Below are 19,083 nucleotides of genomic sequence, written 5' to 3' on the forward strand. Positions count from 1 at the left end.
GTAAAGAATTTCACATACACTTGCTGAGATTGTCTAACATGTAGACATCACTATGATACAAGTTGTTTGGAAGTAACATGGAGAGGTATTTTGCAAGAAGCCCAGACAACTCTAAACACAAGATTTACCTCTGCATTGTTCTAAATCAACATGTAGCTTTCACAAATACCAGATACTGTTAAATCATCTGCATTTATACTTCAAGTTCACCTCCAGGCTTATTTGAAAAAATTAATGTAAACTGTCTTCCTTTAAAATTCAGTGGCAACTCTGTGGAGACCCCTCGAACCATTCTTCATCACCGTTATGTTTAAATATTATGACACCAACCAAAAAATGCACAAAATCTTAACATTTTACGAACAAAAACATTTTTTTGAGCACAATGCAATGGACCATCATCTTTATGAAAGATAACACAACAATGTCTTATATAATGCACATTAGTTTTATTTCTTAATCATACTGTACATCCAAAATAAACATTTTATGATCACAATTAAAACAAAAAATATTGCATTATAATTTAAACCATGTAATCATTCAGGTGGTAGATGTTCAACACAGTATGATAGCATGCCAACAAATACATCGTCTTCCTTTCACCTTTTAATATTTTTTACAAGCACATTTGATTTTGAATTAAAACCCTTTAACTCAAAAACGCTACTCAACAACATGATTTCTGCCACCAGTCTTCTTTCTTTTATATTCTACTGCACAACTCCAAATATCTCTCAAAGAAACAAACTCGTAATCATGTCTGTGAAGAATATGAAACAAGTCAGATCCTCATTCGCTGCAAGGCTCTTGGTTTTAGGCACCGATTCTATTGATCAACTGTTTGCCCACACGTTAATAAACTACGCTTGCACACAACAAAAAATTCTGTTCAAAATGCGAGATCAGGATATGTAATTTATAATCTCATGAATGTTGATTCAAAGAGTGACAATGACTGTTGTATGTACACTGCCGGTTAAACATGACTGAACCCTATATTTTTGCAGTTTAGGGGTGTAATCTCAAGAAATGTGGCCATTGTAAGGACCCTAAAATAAGATCAAATAAGGAGTATATATGAGTACAATGAGAAATGTGACCCAAATTAAACCACGTCACTGTTTTTTGTACATTACTATTCAGATAAGGTATTGTAGATATGATACGGTTCAACAAATGCATGACTTATTTCAGAAGATATTCAGGAGAAATATGACATTTACTGAAAAGATGCTGTTTTTCACAAAACCTATACCAGGTGACAAAGTCACGAGTAGCCGTTAGAAATTTTTGCTAATGTGATAGTTTTCTAAGCATTTTTGATACAGAAAGCCACAGACTAAAGTAAGTTATGTTTTGAGAGTATTTTCCTTGCCCTTTTGTGTCAGGTCCTGTCATTTGGTGCCCATTATCACTGCTGAGCGTCTCAAAGGGGCATTCCACAGATCTTACACGAAAAGAGTGGCTTGTAATCCTGTGAATCTGCTGTGTTCTGTCTTCTGCAGCTCTGAAGGAAATTTTCTTAACATGTGAGACAATTTCAAATTGAGTCACACACTGTGTGCAGCAGTGATGGAACCCTCTGATACAGTGCTATTATCTCATCTGCTTTGTAGACATGGAGCTGTCACACTAGTTTTTTATTATTGTTCATTTGTAACAGCTGTGAACAGCTCCCACATTTCCACACTGTATTGCCATAACAGAGTGTCTGTCAATGCTGCACTCAGCAGTTGAGCAATTTTACTAATTAATGGCCTAAAATGTGGTTTAAATTAGTGTAATTATTGTCTAATAAGTGAAACACAGTTTAAAATCCTTTTATCCAACAACCTTAATTAGCAAGGTCTCAGATCTTAACAAGATAATTGGGGCTTCATTAAAAGCAGGTGCTCAAGGCTCTCAAGGCTCTTATCTTCGTATTTTAAAAATATAGACAACTGTAAAACAAATACACAGTATGCTTTTGTGCTACAGGTATCTTACTACAGTGAACAAGATTTTAAAAGCCTTCAAGTAAATTTTGATTACTTTCGATAAAATAAAAGTCACACACAATTAAATTCAGTTTTTCCTAGGCCTTATTTTTAATTCCTAATTTTATTTACAATGAGCATGCTGGTTGAGATTGAACCAAGAGTGCAAACATATAGGGTATTAAAGGACTTTAAAGGCAGTGTATGATGTAATCTTTAAGAAGGTGAAATCCAGGGTAAATTATAAACAACTCCATCTATAGTCAGACTTGTGAGTTCCAAAAAATACTTACCTTGCAGTATAAAATCTGGTTAGGGCCAGATGGTCAGCCAGGAGTTCATACAGTACATTCACGTGCTGCTGAACTGACATTTCAGGCCACAGTTCTGCCTGTAATAACTATTTATTATGGAAACAGAGGCTGCATCACCCTACTAATGTTTACAAGAGGGCATCATGGGAGTATAACAGCTACTGTATGGGTTTTGAAGTCATCACCTGCGGGTGGGCTACAGTTTGCCTCAACTGTTGTCAGAGAGATGTTCCAATAAGCATGAAGGCTGCACGAAAAGGCGAATCCAATGTTAGTCAGACCGCCGGAGTCAGAACAAATCCACAGAGGTAAGCACACCATGGATCAGCCGTGAAGCAGAGGAGCGTGTGGGCCAGGAAAGAAAACAACGATGCAAGAAGAGTCATTGTTTGTCACAGTGAGAGATCAGGGCTAGCCACTGGGCCCCAGCTGCAGCCTCTCCTGCTTATGCTTATCCAGCCACTGTAAGATCTGTTGTTTGAGTTCCTCGTTGGGCCTAATCTGGTCCATCGTTAGAGGACTACGGTTGAAAGGGTCCGTCTGGTCACTGCAAGGAGGATGTAGTTGGTTACTTACTTGAATCCTACACAGTTCACATGTACACACGTTATTGCCAAGTTTAGAGATTACATAATATGGTTCCTGAATGGAAGCACAATTAATGACAACTACTGTGACTTTGTAAGAAGTAACTAACCTGAGGAGATGCCTTGCTATAGTTGAGCGGTCTACAGTTACATTGGAAGAAGGTAGAAGGACAGGATCCAACATCAGAGTGGACATGATGGGGTCCAAGAATTCATCTGGAGCATCTGCATACGTTTCCTCTTCCTGCTGCTGTCTGTCTGCATGAGACTAAATAGAAACACAATGACAACCACTTTTTTGAGTATCTCCTTCAGTTTTCATCCGTGAATGAATTCAATAAAAAAAGATTTGTACAAACTGAAGAGGTGTTCTAGTGTTCATACTGGCAAACCACTTCAGGTCAAATGATACCTTTATTTTATCAGCAAGGAGTCCAAAAGCCACAATCATGTCCCCAGGCTTGTTGATCTTCTTTAGTACTCTAAGTGTCTGGGAGAAGAGAGTAGGAGAATACGATCGTCCATCCTTTGGGACTGTAGCACAGAAATTCTCCTCATTACTGCCAAAGACAAAAACAAACATTTTTAAAAAAAACTGTACTCAGCAATGTGCCACTGCATTTCTTCTCCAGAGTATAAAGTAATAATTAGAGGAGACTAAACAATTACGAGGATGAAAATATAAACAAAAACTGCAAAATGTTTCTTTCAAAGATTATTTTCTAATATTTACAATTCTATATATCTATTCAATTTGTAAAAGGAGAATATTCCCAACATACCCCAGGTTTAGGTAGATAGTGCAGATGTCAGAAACAAGCTGCTGGGGCTTGAAGTCGAACTCGCTGAAGTCCTTGACTTTAAGAGCTCCCATCTTAGGACCCACCAGGTGCTGCAGGAAGTAATTGAGCATAGAGATGATCCTCTCAGCCAGGAAAGGCTGCACAAAGATGCCCTTGATTTCTGAGGAAGAAATGGTGAAATAAAATGGGTGTAAACAACGCTGAAAAGAATTCATTAATGCGCTGTAGAGGCTCACACGTAACTATCAATTGTGCCTGACCTGAGGTGAGGAAGGCCAGCGTGCCGATGGTCTCGTTGGACATGATGTTGTGGAAGCGTCCCAGCTGTCCAAACATCTGCAGGCTCGATTCTTTCTCTCTTCGAGCATCAGGGGCCAGACCTTCCCACTCCCCTCGATCCCGCTCCAGCTGTAGAACCTTGATTTTACTCAGGTACTACAAGAAAAAAAGACATGGTATGACTTTTGTTTTATTTGTGAAATGCCTCAGTCACTGTATTCAAAAAACAATGAATTGGGTATTATTATTTATATGCAGATATGTTTTTGGCAAACAAATTTATGTAAAATTACTAAAATCTTTGCAAGGTTCCCTTTTGTCTTTGCAGTATTTCGGGATTTCTAGTAAAGTAAAAGTAGATGTTATCATGAACTAAATGGTGAGGGAACATCACAACAAACTGACAAAACTTACAAACAGAAGAGAAAGTCTATTAGCTTATGCCACGTATCGTATTGTGATAGAAAATCCTGTAAACCAGAACTGGTGAATATATTTTGTATTTATTAAAGGTTGTAAACTGAAAATGCACAATAGTCTCACCTGAATAGCCTCATCCAGCAGGAAAATGGCATCATTCATCAGTAAGTTGAGGAACCTGAGGAACAGAGGGGGGTTCATGGCCTCCAGGTTCTCAGATGCATAGTTTGCTAAATGCTGAAACAAAAAAAACAACAGATTCATTCTGGTGAGTAGAGTATATAACCTTCTGGAAGTGAACCATGTTTTTGTATTTGCCCTCCCTACTCATTGCTTCAGTACCTTTAACTTTTTTTGGCTGCAAATGGTTGATGTGTATACTAGCATGTGCAGTCAAGTGAAAAAAATTGTAGTTCATCACAGGGCTATGAGGATACACTTCTCAACTTAATTTCCTTTCCTCAACCTTTTTATTTCTTTTACTACTACACTCGTATCTAGAAAACACTGACAAATGTCGATGTCTGCAGTTCAGTGGTACAGTTTGTGGTCTGGACACACATTTTTGGACTTACTATTATGACTTCAGTGGGGAGTGAATTTGTAGGGACAGCAAGCAACATGACTGGCAACCACACAGATCACATCAAACTCACACAGAGGGAAAATCGAACCTGAGAGCTGTTATAAGGCTAAAAAGTGCAACCATCATACCACCCTCTGCTCCAAAGAGACAGTTTATTTGGACGAATACTGCCAAAAACATTCATTTCTTATTACCTTGATGCTCTCTCTGTAGTTTTCTTTGTCCCACATGTACTTAAGAATTGGATACATGGGTCTCCTGTAGTTGAATTTCTGCTCAAACTGGTGAGGATCACCTGGGAAAAAACAGAGGAAATCTAAAGAAAATCAGACATGCTCCAGTGCTTCCTTCTATTTGCTTCTTTCTTTATCTTGTTGTGCAGAACGCACACAGCCAGTGCGCACAATCTTCACAGTTCATCTGATTGCCAAAGCACACCAAATGATCCCAAGAGTCACCATTTCTTTTGTTATTGTGAATGTTACAGAGTGTTTCAATCAGAGACGGTCTTTAATCAGCCAAAAACTATAAATATGCCTTTTTTCAAACTCAGCAGTGCTGTTAAATGACAAATGTTCCATCTATTACCACCACTAGCAAGTCAAAATGTGTGAGAAATACAGTTGTTTCACCTGTGAATTCAATATCGACAAACACAGTGATGAGGGCCTCGGCCAGCTGAGGTGCATGTCTGTAGGTGCAGAAGACTCTCTCTCTCTGGAACACAATTGGCTGAGCAGCACCGGGAGCCACTGGCTCCATGTGGGGCATCACGGCCTCCAAGACCTCTGCAAGCTTTGCTCTTAAATGAGGGTTTTTCATCCTATTGGTCATGCAGGACAGGATATTTTTAAAAGTTAGTTTGATTATTCCTTCGATATGTGCACACATCACAGACCATGACAGGTAAAGTCATGTACCTCTCTACGTTACCCATGAAGACAGTAATGAAGTTAAGAATCTGCTCCAGACTTTCAGCAGAAGTCTCCAACACATCGTCTGCAAACCGACGCAGGAAGATGAAAAAATCTCCCAAGTTTTCTGCAAAAAACTCTGACAAACAAAAGGCAGACTTTAGTCATAACTATCATGTTGAGAAATGTTCAGTATTAATGAATTAATGTACTCTGAGTAACTAACCAATGCCATATTGTACACACATTTGCAATAAGCTCAAAACATTTGACAGAATAGAATCTTAAATTTCCCGCGGGATTAATAAAGTATCTATCTATCTATCTATCTATCTATCTAGAATGTGTAGTGCATAACCCATGGTTAGGTTCAAAAGTGTTTAAACTGATTTTTCTCTTTTGCTCTGAAACTGAATGCCACAGTGTTTTAGAAACTCACACCTTTTCAAACAGTGAAAACTGACTAGAAAAAGGCAATTAAATTGTCTGTTAGTTACATGCTGGCAATGTGTGGAAACATTAGGTGCAAAAAGGACTAGATTAAAATGATGTTCCAGTCAGTTGTTTTGAACAAAATGTTCACATCTTTAATTTTAGGAGGTAAAAAAGACAAACTATTAATAAACCTGACCCAATTCAGCCCTGAGAAAATTACAGAAATTACAGTTCTGCCTTCCCTGAACCTTTTGGATCAGTATGACAATCAAAGATAACGTTTTTTTTTACTCCGCTGTATTTTTAGTGTAGTGGAAGATCTGACCTACCTGGCACATAGCAGAGCATAGTATTCTGCAGGGATGGCAGTGGAAAACTGAGTGCTACATGCTCAGTCCCCTGGTTTCCCATCCCAAGCTGAACCAGTAGAGCAGCAGTGGCAGCTTGGAGGTTAAGGCAGCATTGCAGCATGGCGGGCTGCGTCGTGGCAGCTTTGGTTGACAGATAAACAATCATCAGACGCTCAAACTGCTCCAGGAGCTGCTCTGACATCGGGTTGCCTGTTCGCTGAGCCTCCTGCCACGTCACCTGGAGCCGGTGGAGAGACTGGTTCATCTTCACCATCTGTTCATGGAGTCTGCACGCACACACACACACACACGCACACACAGACACACAGACACAGACACACACACGCACACACACACACACGCACACACAGACACACACACACACACACAAGCACACACACACACACATGCACACAGGTGTGGACACAAACAGAACAAGATAAAATGTGTAAATGCTGAGATATGGGGCAAGCATGAGAACACAGAGTGCGCCATGACGCTAAGGGATCTTTTGCATTGTGAAGGTTTTAGCTGAGCAAAGTCTTAATACTCTGAACCTAAAGCAGTTTCTGGGCATTTTTTGTTCCTGGGTATTTTACTCACTGTGAGCTCATTTTTCACTGCAATACAAACTCCTGTACATCTATGGAAACAGCACAACCATGGCTAGAAGTAGAGACAGCTCAAAATGTCTTTTAATGCAGTATAATAAAGTTATCATACCATAGATCATAAAAAAGAAAAAATGAAAGTTGAATTTCTTCAATTATCAGCTTTACAAAAATGGAAAAATCCTGGAATCAACATGTTTAACATTTTTCAAAGTGCCCACAGGTGTTACCGGTACTGTAAAAAATGGTGGCTCAACATATTAGACTTTACTTCCATTTTAATTTGTCTCCCGAATTGTGTCTTATCCTCTCTGTGTAAACACAGCCTGCAGTTCAGACCAGATCTGCTGCAAAGTTCCTGAATTTTTTTCATGTGATTGTCATGTGTAGCTGAGTCACTAATGGCTTCTGCAAACAGTTTATTTTTTTCTAATTTTTAGATAAGAAAAATTAAGTGATTTTGAGGTGTTATCACGATTTTAAGGTTAGTTTTGGTTAATTGTCAGACAAAACTGAAAGTCACACACGATGAGTTCAGGAACTGTTAGAAAGCTGAAATCCAGCATTATTTTCTATTCTTACATGTTCTGGCTTTGATGAATGGTGTCACTTAAAAAACAAACATGTTTTTCAAACTTTCTGGCAGGGATTGAGAGGGTTAACACTCTCATTAACTCCTTCACAGAGGATTTTGTTGTTTAACTGTGTACCTGTGGAAGCCGAGATGCATGGTGAGTTGAGTGAGGATGAGGTTTTCAGTCAGCAGGCTGTAGGACTGTGCTGACTCCACTGACTGCTGGGGAAGCAGAGGGATCAGGCAGGTTTCCTTGTCAAGACCTGGTATAAATACAGAAATAATTATGTGGTCAATAATTTTAATTTGCACTTCTGTTAAGTTCTACTGATACCAAAAACAGCTTTATAAACTACAGTAAATCCAGTTGTTAAAGCAAAAATAAATATAAAAGTTGCTGCATAAATACAGACATATAAAAGCTGGAGATAAAAATCTTTAAAATAAAGAGTTATTGACACTCTCGTTGCCTATCTCATATATACTGACCTCTTGCATGTACATTACGATTGCGCCGCTCTTCTTCGCTCAGCTCTTTGAGTGCACAGTAGGTAGGGTTGAAGGTGAGCAGTTTCGGTGAACGGGGCCTGCAGAAGGGCTGGCACAGCTTCAGTAGAGCTGCACCAAGGTTTAAGAAAAACGCATCTGAGGCGTACATCTGGAAGAAGATCTCTGGCATCTGATTGGCCCAGATCTTGGCTCGGCCAGCATTAGCCTGAAGACAGCTTCCCAACCACGAGAGCAGCAAGTGGCGAGTCTCCCCCGATCGTTGCAGCAAGTTTTTCAAGATTTGGTGCAGCTTATCATGAAATTGATTCATAAACTGTAAAGGAAAGAAGTAATTTTTATTCCTGGTTGCTATTGTTAAAGAAAAGGCAAAGAAATTAGAAACAGCAAACGAAGGAGAATCTGTGAACCTGGTGGATGTTGGCTTCCTGGACCTTTGTCTCCTGGGCACTGGAGCGGGAAGGGTTCAGGAAGTAGCCATGTCCCTCTACCACACCTGGGGTTTTCAGCAAGCAGGAGATGTTCAACACCATCCCCAGTAAGGTCTTCTGGTACTGCAAACCATTAGCTGGGTCTTTGGGCTGAATGTGTTCCACCAAGACCTGGTCAGACCAAAGAGAAATGGAAAACATGAAAGGCCGGTAGCACTGTGAAATTGTATGTGGATTACTGTCTACTACTGTGTATTATTTCATCTGAAGTAAGCTCAGAAATTGTCAGCTGTTGTACAAAGGTGTATTACATTAACATTTGCTATAATTTGGTCTGTGTTTGTCTCTTTACCTTCGCAATATCTTTATTGTGACTGAAATAGAGGAGAACATCTAAATAGGAGTAGAGGAGAGGCTGGCACAGATCCAAGTCTTTGATGCGTCCATGGAAGATATCGAACACTGGTACTATCACCTCCTCGAAGGTACGCACCTCTTGGTCAGAGAGCAGGCCAGCAATGACCTCCTCCACAAATTCAACCACCTCCTCTGGCTCTGAAACACAGTAACCTTGTAAGTGATGAAAACTAGAAAGGACACTACTGAGAACAAGCAAAGATGAAAGTAAAAGTGAGGGCAAAAAAAAACCAAAAACAAGAGTACAAGCAAAGAAACAGTAAGGCCTAAACAGGCACAATGAAGGACCTACGTGCTCCATTGAAAGCTTCCAGCAGCAGGTCCAGAAGCTGTTCGTAGATATTCTGGCTGATGTAGATCTCTGGGGTGAGCAGGACTGTTCGCGTATTAGAAACTGTCAGGTTCTTACAGCGAACAGCAAATGAAAGCAATTTCTCGGGTACCTTCGTCACCTGGTGCACAGATAAGAAAAAAGTCACTGAATTATGGAAGAGCATGGGTTATTTTAATGTTCCAATTACTGAGAACAGTCTATTAAGAGCTGGCAATCTCTGAAAATAGTGGCGCTAAAGAGCTACAATTAAAATTGTGCAGAAAAAAAGCACACCTCTTCCTTTGCCCTCTGGTAACAAGCAAAAAGGTAAGGGATGGCGCATTTCTCTCCAGCATCTCGGTCAGCAGACAGGTTGACAGCGCTGCATGACGTCATGTAGATGAGCTGGTTTCCTGGCTCTAGCAGCAGCAGACGGTTAAACAAAGCCTGGAGAACAAAGGAAATATCACACACATCAGTAGAAGCCATAAAGTGTTTTTAAGCCTTGAAAGTAATTACATAATCATATGTCATTCGATTCCCTAAATGTTTGCATCTTATTCTCACATATTGCTTTCGGCTTCCCAATGTGTCACAGTCGTGTACCTGATGGATTATAAAGCTAAAACGACACCCTTGGTATTTCCTAAAGGTTGATTTCTTCACCAATTGTATCAAGCATTTAGTGTTTATAGAAAGGAGAGAAACAGGACGGACGGGAAACAATGATGAAATCGCTGTTGACATTTGACCTGCTCTATGTTGTCCATGTCCAGCCAGTCCTGTCCATCTAGATCTGCAGCCATCTCCTCCAGGTAAACACAGCGAGGAGGAATCCCATTACCTCCTCTCAGACTGGGGTCACCTAGGAGTGAAAGTCCATTAAATAAAGTCAGCTCAAATAATTTTACACATAACAAGCTGTGAAGGTTAAACCAAACCAAGCATGAACACTGGATTAACTGCAGTCAAAACATGAATCAACACCCAAATATTGGAATAAATAAGGCAGGGGAGGATCAAATATATATGACATGTATTTCCTCAAGACTAAGATGAAAAATAAATTCATTAAGGGGCTCTGTAAGAAAACAAAGGGGCTTTTAGCCAACATTTCCTGAAGATCATGACTCATCTTTCAGCAGTCTCAGTGGTGGAGAGATGCAGTCAGCTCACAGAGTGACTTCACAGTGGGGGGAGGTCTTTACATTGTCTTAAAGGGTGGTGAGTCATTTGTTACTCACTGGAAAGTTCTTATTTGACTTTCAAGACATCAAGTGACATCCAACAATGCGCCTTAAAACAGCAGCTTCCGAGGAGTCTCATCACCAAGTGCACCTGTCTGTTTCATGTCCATTTAAGATCAAAGCAAAACCTTAGGGGAAAATATGGTTTCTAAACGGTTTGACACTGACTGTCTGATTTGATGGTAAGTCTATCACGCATGGGCTTTTAGATGGGACTCAGATTGGTCAGCTTTGGTATGAAAGCATGAACACTGTTTACAACAATTAGTGGAGTTACTGCAGAGTTGCCGCACGTTTACTATAAAATCTACATCCACAATAAGTAAAGAAAATAGATATTACAGAAGTGTAATCAGTCAGTTTGTGACAATGAACCCAAACTAGATCTTCAGTTCTACCTGCTGGACTCCTTGTTCTATATTCAGAAGAATAAGGAGTCCAGCAGCAGACGGTTTGACCCCACAGAGGTCCAGTCTTACTTTCATGGAGTCAGTCTGAGACAACATGAAGGGGGCAGAAGCAACTAAGTCAGCCTAAATCCTAAATGAGATACTGTCAGAAAGGAATATTAATCTGTCCCTTTTCTACACTGTGGACAAGTTTATAGTCCTCAAACTATACACAGGAGTAAGGTTGAGCTTAGCAGAACTTAAGTAGATCAAAGCAAATCATATGACGGACTGTGCTCCATAATATCCACACTGAGCTAATACCCAAGGTTTTGTCTGAGACAGAGGCCACAGTCTGATTATTATTCTGCTTTTACTTACTGTTGTCCAGAGTGATTAGAAATATTCGCTGGATCATGTGATTGACATTGAGCTGTTCACACAGCTCTTGCCGGGAGCGGAAGGAGCGGCTAATCTCTGCCACGGAGTCGTCATTGTCATCAACGCTATCTGACACAGAGTTCTCCGACTCTGACTGGCTCTCTCCTGAGTCCTCCACTGTGATAACAGACACAGAGGTTAAGTATGAGCACATGTGAATATTCAGGCTAAATGTCAGCATGACCGTGAAATCAAAAAAATGCTGATGTTTCTGTAACACACTCTTGTTACATTTGTATGCATGTGTTTGGGCACCTCTTGGTCAAATTACATATTTTGTTGATTTTTAAGTGAACTAAACAACTTCAGCAGCAAACTGAGATTTAAAAGGATCCTCCTTTGAAGGTTTTTATTTCATGAACTTTAAAAATAAGAATAATTAAACAGTAATTGGGGCATGTGCAGAAGTTTGAGTACCCCCTCCCTGTAAAGTTTTAGATCTTCATTAACTCATTAGACCTTAGGCTGGTTAGAGCCTGCAAGACATATTATAGACTGTCATTAGGAACTGTCAGCGGATGATTCTGCAAAAATTAGCATGACTCTTAACAACCACTGGCTCTGCTAAGAAACTTACTGAGAAGCCAAATGATGCTTACAAAGCAGAGGAAGGTTATAAAAAGATGCCAACCTGCTTCTTTAAGCTTGACACTTCAAAAGTCATTAAGAAATGGCAGTTAAGGGGGTCTGAAAAGCCAAGAGAATATCTAGAAGACCAAGAACACATTTAGATATAAGTGCACAACGGCCTGGAAAAAAAGAAAAAAATACTCCTGTGTGACTGTAAAGGACCAGTAGGAAGGTTTTCATGACATAGGACATGTGATGGACCTTCCACTGTGCAGCACTGATGCACAAACAGGTTCTACGTGAAAGACTTATCAGATGGAAACCTCACCTGCAATCTCTTTGCAAAACTTAATGTCTCAAGTGCACAAAACAACTTCTGCATAAGCCAGTAGTCATTTTGAACACAAGTGCTGTGTGTTAAGCAAGGGGGTGGGAATGTTCTGCCTTGCAGTTTCATGACACAGCAAACACTGCACAGATCAAGGGAAGAATGGTTTTCACTTCATATCAGCAAATTCTGAACAAAAATGTTATGCAACCAGTTAAGAGAGTGACACTGAGATGAGGCTGGCTTCAACAACAGGATAATGATCCAAAATATGTTTGAAGTCCACCACTATTTGCTTCAAGAGACAGAAGCGGAAGCTTTTGACAGACACTTACAGTCCCACAGTTTTGAACATCACTGAAATTCAGTGGAAAGATCTTATACATGTGTGCAAGACCACCTAAAAATATCTCAGGTTGTTATGTGATCTGCAAGGATGAGTGACTGAAAATCCCTAAATCAAGAAGAGAAAGACTCTTGGCTGGCTACAAAAACATTTGCAAGCTGTGAGGGGGTTCAGTATTAAGTACTGACTCTTGCACATGTCACAGTTACTGTGTAAGCTTTGTTCATGAAATAAAAAGCAACACTGCATAAACATTTAATGTCTGTTTGCTGCAGGTGCTGTATTTACTTCTTTTCACTTGAAAAATAAACTAAATATGTAATTTTCTCAGCAGTGTCCAAATCTATGCACACAAGTGTTAAACAGTATGTATTTATGTGTATCAATTATGCAAAGAAATGGATTTTAACTCTGAGATCCAGAGAAGCAGCGATTGTTTCTAATCAGAGGATTGCAGGGATTCCAATAACTCTACTCACGTGGTGGTTGAGCAGACTGCTGTTGTGGTTTTTGGCCTGATGCAAACTGTTTGGCATCAGCCAGTGAGCTGAAGAGGGCAGCGAAGGGGTTGCAGGAGATGTTCTGGTTGTTGTTGCCCTGGTCAGTCATCTCACTGGGGCTCAACACTCATTCCATTAAAGACCCCAGTCTTAAAGAACAATGCAGACACACAAAAAAAGGGAAGAGGAAAAGGACTTACAATTCAGTAAGGAATAGGTGAGCAAGCAAAGTATATTTACACAATGAAATCATAATCATGTCCATTATGTGTCGCTTTTACCATCATCACCTCACTCCTACATTAAAATGAAGACTTGCAAAACTTCCCCACCTCCTCATTACCAGCAAGGCAGTATTATATCACAACTGCATTTAAAATAACTGGAAGTAATCATCACACTGCAAGAGACTGCAAGAGACTTGTATTTATCAGTCTGATGGCAAGCTTGTTGCATCAGAATTTCAGTCATAATGTGCATCAACTAGTGTATGTTCTGATTGACAATAAATTGACTATTCTATTTTATTCTATTCTATTACCTCCACTATCCTCATATTTTGTTTGAAGCACACAAATATTGCACATAGCTATGCACACACACTAATTGACCTATCCAAACACAGGCATCACGACAAAACGAAAGAACAAAACAGCCTAAGAACCACAATATTGTTTTATAGTAACTTAAAGGCTAGCAGTAGAATACATGAAGGTAATCTCCATGCATAAACCATAGTACTGAGAAAGCATACAGTATGATGGAGCAGCATTTTTTTGGTTTGCTTTTTTTTTTTTTTTTTTTTTAATAATTTGTTAAAAATTACAGTGAAACTATGCCACTTTTAAATATTTTGAAATTGTCTTTTACTACTAGATGTCATCTGACAACCTCCCCTTAGTGTCTTGCGACATCAACTTTGGGAATATACTGCTGTATATTATCGGTCAATGTCAGATGTCCATAATATTGCAAAATATTCAAATATGAATGCTTGATTTTTCTTCTACACTGTGATTTCCCTCCCTCAGAGGTTGACAGTCTAACTCAGATTTTTAAATTTGCTTTTCTGACTGCTTCTTTGGACAGCTTATCTTCTTTCTTGTTTCCAAATATGGAGACAAATATAAGTGCGTACATGAATGTGTCATCTTAGGTTACTGTCATGTGAGTGAACATGGTTTCTTACAGCAGATCATGGGTTTAACTAATTTTACTGAAGGCTGCTTTTTAGCACAGCCAATTTTACAACAGCAATGTGATGCTTTACTTGTGCAACACCTTGTAACCTTAAGAAATGCTCTAAATAAATAAGGATTAGTAGTAGCAGTAGCAACAGCAGTAGTAGTAGTAGTGGCAGCAGGGTTTCTGCAGAAATCAGCCAGTCAAATTTAATGTTTTTTAATGCCATTTTAACGCTAGATTGTAAAAATTTTAATGCCACGACTGTGAACACAACAAATGACATAGGTTTGGTTTTTTTTTTGTAAAACATGATTTTTATATGAAAACTGTTCCTACATTTCACTATTTCTGAATCTGGAAACCACCCCTGACCACCCGCAGGCTGTAGTCATTCTCTGAATTCCATGTTTTCGAGCCATTTTTGCTGGAATATGCATTCCAACATTTCACTGCTATCCTCCACCTGGTCCAGCCTGCCGGCCACTTTCCAAACATGCAGTTTTTGGCAATTGTACCTGACCAGCCGGAACAATTATTGCAGTGCTTCGACATGTTTATGCAGATGCATATATCTGACGAATCGCAGTCTATAATTACATATTATAATATTATTATCCAATATTTTTCTTGAAAAATGCAGAAAGAATTTTTAGTGCCACTGAGAATCAAATTTAACGCTTTTTAATGCCATTTAAGGCCTTCATTTTCACAAAATCAATTTAATGACTATTAATGCTTTTTAATGCCCTGTAGAAACCCTCGCCAGTATTCTGTAGACAAGTATATCACACCATTTGACTGATATCAAAAGAAAACAGGTGACAGATAGACTGCAGTTTGTTGATTATACGAAATAATTTCGGACAAGGTGAGAAAGTTTTTAGCATGACATTCATAAAAGAGGAAAACAGTGAAAAACACTACCCTCTGCGTACATTTTGAACAGTGAAGTGAACATATGTGCAGGCTGTCATTACGTGGGCTGCGTGTTAGTCCAGTGTTCACCTCTCCAGCAGATTAACGTTACTACGTGTTGTCACGGTTACCATCAGTTCAGCACCTTTCACCAATAACTCGTCTCACTTCATGCAGCTAACCTTCCAACTGGTCCCCACTGTGCCATTTCAAAGCAGTCACATCACCTGTGTACCAAATTAGTGAGGAGAAGCAGGTTTAGCCACATGACGCTACTTGGCTAACTAGCTTCAAGGCTCAGCTAGTCGCCCTGCATCAGGGTAGTTAGCTGGTTAGCTAGTGTGTGGAGCAGCAAGCTAAGCTGTCATGGGGTCACCACGGCTCTATTACAGCATTAGCTTCATCAACTGGGAAACTGATTTTACCCCAGTATCAGTCTATATAATGCAGACAAACGACAAAGAATGCTGTCGTACCTGTTTGAAGGGAAGAAGTGTGATTTTGATTTTTTTTTTTTAAAAATTGCTTCTACGAAACCAGCAGCACTTCCTCAGTAAATAGAAATGGCGAACGTCATCGGTGTGCGACGCAGCGTCTGCTTTGCTGAGTAACTTTTCACTCTCCAGACACGATGGGAGCACTTTTAATAAAACAACGAATCTAAAGCAGTGTTCTGGTACTGAGCCCACGAATAGGAGTCATAAAAATTAAACTAATATCAGCCCAAGTTAAACCAGCACTGGATTTAAAGTAGAATAGAATAGCCACTTTATTGTCAACCAGAATATACACTAGTTGGTGCACATCAGACTGAAATTTGGATGCAAAAAGCTCGCCAGCGGATTGATAAAAAAAAAAAAAAAAAAAAAACGAAAAAATTATTCTGAATAAAAAACAACTTCACTATATACATGTAAAAAACGATATATATATATATATATATATATATATATATATATATATATATATATATATATATATATATATATATGCACACATTTATTTTACAGAGCAGATGTAGCAGCAGCACTGTTCCCTCTAAACTGCGCGCGTGCGCAATTGCGCACTGCTGACACGGTCTCCGCGCACAGAAAAAAAAATCCAACCTAAATTGTAAATAACATAAACACGTAACAATTCATTCTGTGCTATTTTTCAGTGTGAGTCAGGTGAGTGACCGGTGACTGGCTGCTGCAGCCAATGATGCGATTCACATACGTATTTACCATAGACTGTATATAATGGTATTTACGCAGCTAATCAAAGTCAGGCGTCCTTATGTGCAGCCACCGTTGCCTTCAACTACTAGTAGAATTTATCTGGAAAGCAGTTTTCTGAAATGAGTTCTTAGTAAATCTATCCACAATCAAACCAAGAACATAGAAAGAGGAAATGTTTGAAGAAACAACTTGATGTTTTCATTTGAGACTAGCTAGAGTTGTAATAGAGTAATAGAGTTAAACATTAATTACAATTAAAGCTGCAAGCAGCGTTTGACGGGTCCTCGCATCCATACTGGTCGTCGCATCCACGCACGTCCACCAGGTGGCGCTATGACTGTGGCTGTATTTCAGCATGTCAATGTCATCAGGGCGGGACTCTGATCATACATGTAAAGTTTGAGGCAGATTAGAGCATGTTTAGGGCAGTTACACAGCAGTTGATGTGTCATGTCAAAGCATCAAAGTTCAGGAGCCTGCCATGGCCACGCCCTCAGATTTTTGCGGAGCATTTTGATAACTTTTGATCACCCATGCCTGGAGTACATCCTGGCTGAATTTCATATCTGTCGGTGTTACCCTGTTTGAGTTGATAGCTTTTCAAAATGTCTAAAAATGATCAAAAATTTGAGGTTGGTGTTAAATTCTAGAAAGAAGAAGAAGATTAAAGAAAGAAAGTACATAAAAAAGAAGCAATTAAATAAATGGGAAAAAGTTAAGACAATTAAACTTTTATAAAGTATGGGGGGGAAAAGGTAAGAAATTAAAGAATTGTATTTAATAAATAAACAGGAAATTTGTAAATAAATGTTGTAGTCTATTTCACTTATTTGATCGATAAGTGTAGTGAGAGACAGGCAGACAATGGGGTAGAAATAAGAATGACAGCAACACATACAGCACGGGGTTGCCAGCGGGAATCGAACCCAGGCCTCAGCGTTGGGGACCTAGTACATGCGTGAGTGACTTAACCCATAGAGCTATATGGACACGCATGTTACCTGTCAGCAAAGGTGTATTCATCCAATAGAAAGTCTAGGGGTAGGGTTAGGGTTACAGAGGAAGGTCCTGACAGTAGCAATGTACCAAAAACATGGATATTAAATTTTACATATTTTCATAATTTAATATGAAGTCAAACTAACCAAAAAATTCCTAAAATGAATGAAGGGTTTTCCCGTTGGATTTTGGCCGTGCTATGATATAGACCGGCCAAAATCCAACGGGAAAACCGGGGATTAATTTCTCTTAATATTCGGCTGCTTCGTTTGGACATTAAAAATAAAATTTTATACATATTTTTTAACCCTATTTTTGTTATACAACTGTAAGGACCTTGCTCTGTAACCCTAACCCTACCCCTAGACATTCTATTGCATTTATACATGTTTTAAAGCACATAACATGTGTGTCCATATAGCTCTACGGGTTAAGCCACTCACGTATGTACTAAGTCCCCAACGCTGAGGCCGCGGTTCGATTCCCGCTCGCAACCCCGTGCTGTATGATTTGCCAGCATTCTTATTTCTACCCCGTTGTCTAGCTGTCTTTCACTACGCCTATACAAACAAAAAGTGAAAGACACTAGTACACTTATTTAAATAGTTAAATGTTTATTTACAAAATAACATCTTAAAGACAATAACACTTTCACTAGGAATTAAACACAATTTCCTATGAAAACTTTAAATATACAATTACACATTAAAATCTACTACAAGTTCTTAAAATTACAAACTACAAGAGTTTAAACATTTAATATTGTAAATAATATTTTAACTCATCACATCCAATAATACTTTTCACTCAACAATTACACATTAAAAAGACAAAACAGTTGTACATCTAATCTAATATTATAAAATCATGAAGAATGACAAAAGACCAAAACTAAACTTTTAAGATTAATCTAAAAACAGACAAAAAATTGGAAAAACACCAGTGACACTTTTGAATATCTAATTACACAGAAGACACAATAATAAGAAAATCAAAAAAAAAAAATTCATTTACATATCTTAAAACGTTTTCTATTCTGAAACAAAAACATCTAGTTGTTTCTTCAAACACTTCCTCTTTCAATGTTCTGGGTTGCACTATGAATTGATTTACTAATAACTCTTTTCTCAAAACTGTTTCCCTCATAAAGTCTACTAATAGTTGAAATCATTGATCAAACTAATGTTACCTTCTGATCACCACTAACTATACTTTTCAGTGACTACAATCAAAGTTTCTGGACCATTTCTAAATAGCACACAGGTGAACGTCTCACCAAAACTCAAATGGATACTCTAAATGTGAAATCAAGACTCATGTTCACAACTTTTAAGGCTTCGATTAAACAGAAATTTCTAACTAACAGAGAAGTACTAAGACACTTTGCACATTTCAGTCCTCAGACTATCTGACATTTCAAACT

General features: G+C 38.8%; 1 protein-coding gene across 2 annotated transcripts; it reads right to left on the reverse strand.

Annotated features, from left to right (window-relative positions):
* Positions 1-427: 427 nt before the first annotated feature.
* On the reverse strand, positions 428-16,037 carry ube4a (ubiquitination factor E4A (UFD2 homolog, yeast)). 2 transcript variants are annotated; one of them, XM_023287238.3, is made up of 20 exons: positions 15,918-16,037; positions 13,321-13,490; positions 11,538-11,714; positions 10,273-10,385; positions 9,815-9,967; positions 9,500-9,659; positions 9,143-9,345; positions 8,770-8,961; positions 8,342-8,675; positions 7,989-8,115; positions 6,647-6,954; positions 5,889-6,021; positions 5,601-5,791; positions 5,163-5,263; positions 4,506-4,619; positions 3,944-4,118; positions 3,663-3,843; positions 3,293-3,440; positions 2,991-3,148; positions 428-2,840 (listed from the first exon to the last, which is right to left on the reverse strand). In XM_023287238.3, exons 2-20 carry the CDS (start codon positions 13,448-13,450, stop codon positions 2,705-2,707), a joined length of 3,234 nt encoding a protein of 1,077 aa, XP_023143006.2. In that variant the 5' UTR covers positions 13,451-13,490; positions 15,918-16,037; the 3' UTR covers positions 428-2,704. The 2 variants fall into 2 exon arrangements, with proteins under 2 accessions (XP_023143006.2, XP_054868391.1); XM_055012416.1 differs by lacking the exon at positions 15,918-16,037 and adding an exon at positions 15,462-15,592.
* Positions 16,038-19,083: the final 3,046 nt, after the last annotated feature.

This window comes from Amphiprion ocellaris, chromosome 7 (assembly GCF_022539595.1).
Source record: "Amphiprion ocellaris isolate individual 3 ecotype Okinawa chromosome 7, ASM2253959v1, whole genome shotgun sequence".
NCBI classification, from domain to species: domain Eukaryota; kingdom Metazoa; phylum Chordata; class Actinopteri; family Pomacentridae; genus Amphiprion; species Amphiprion ocellaris.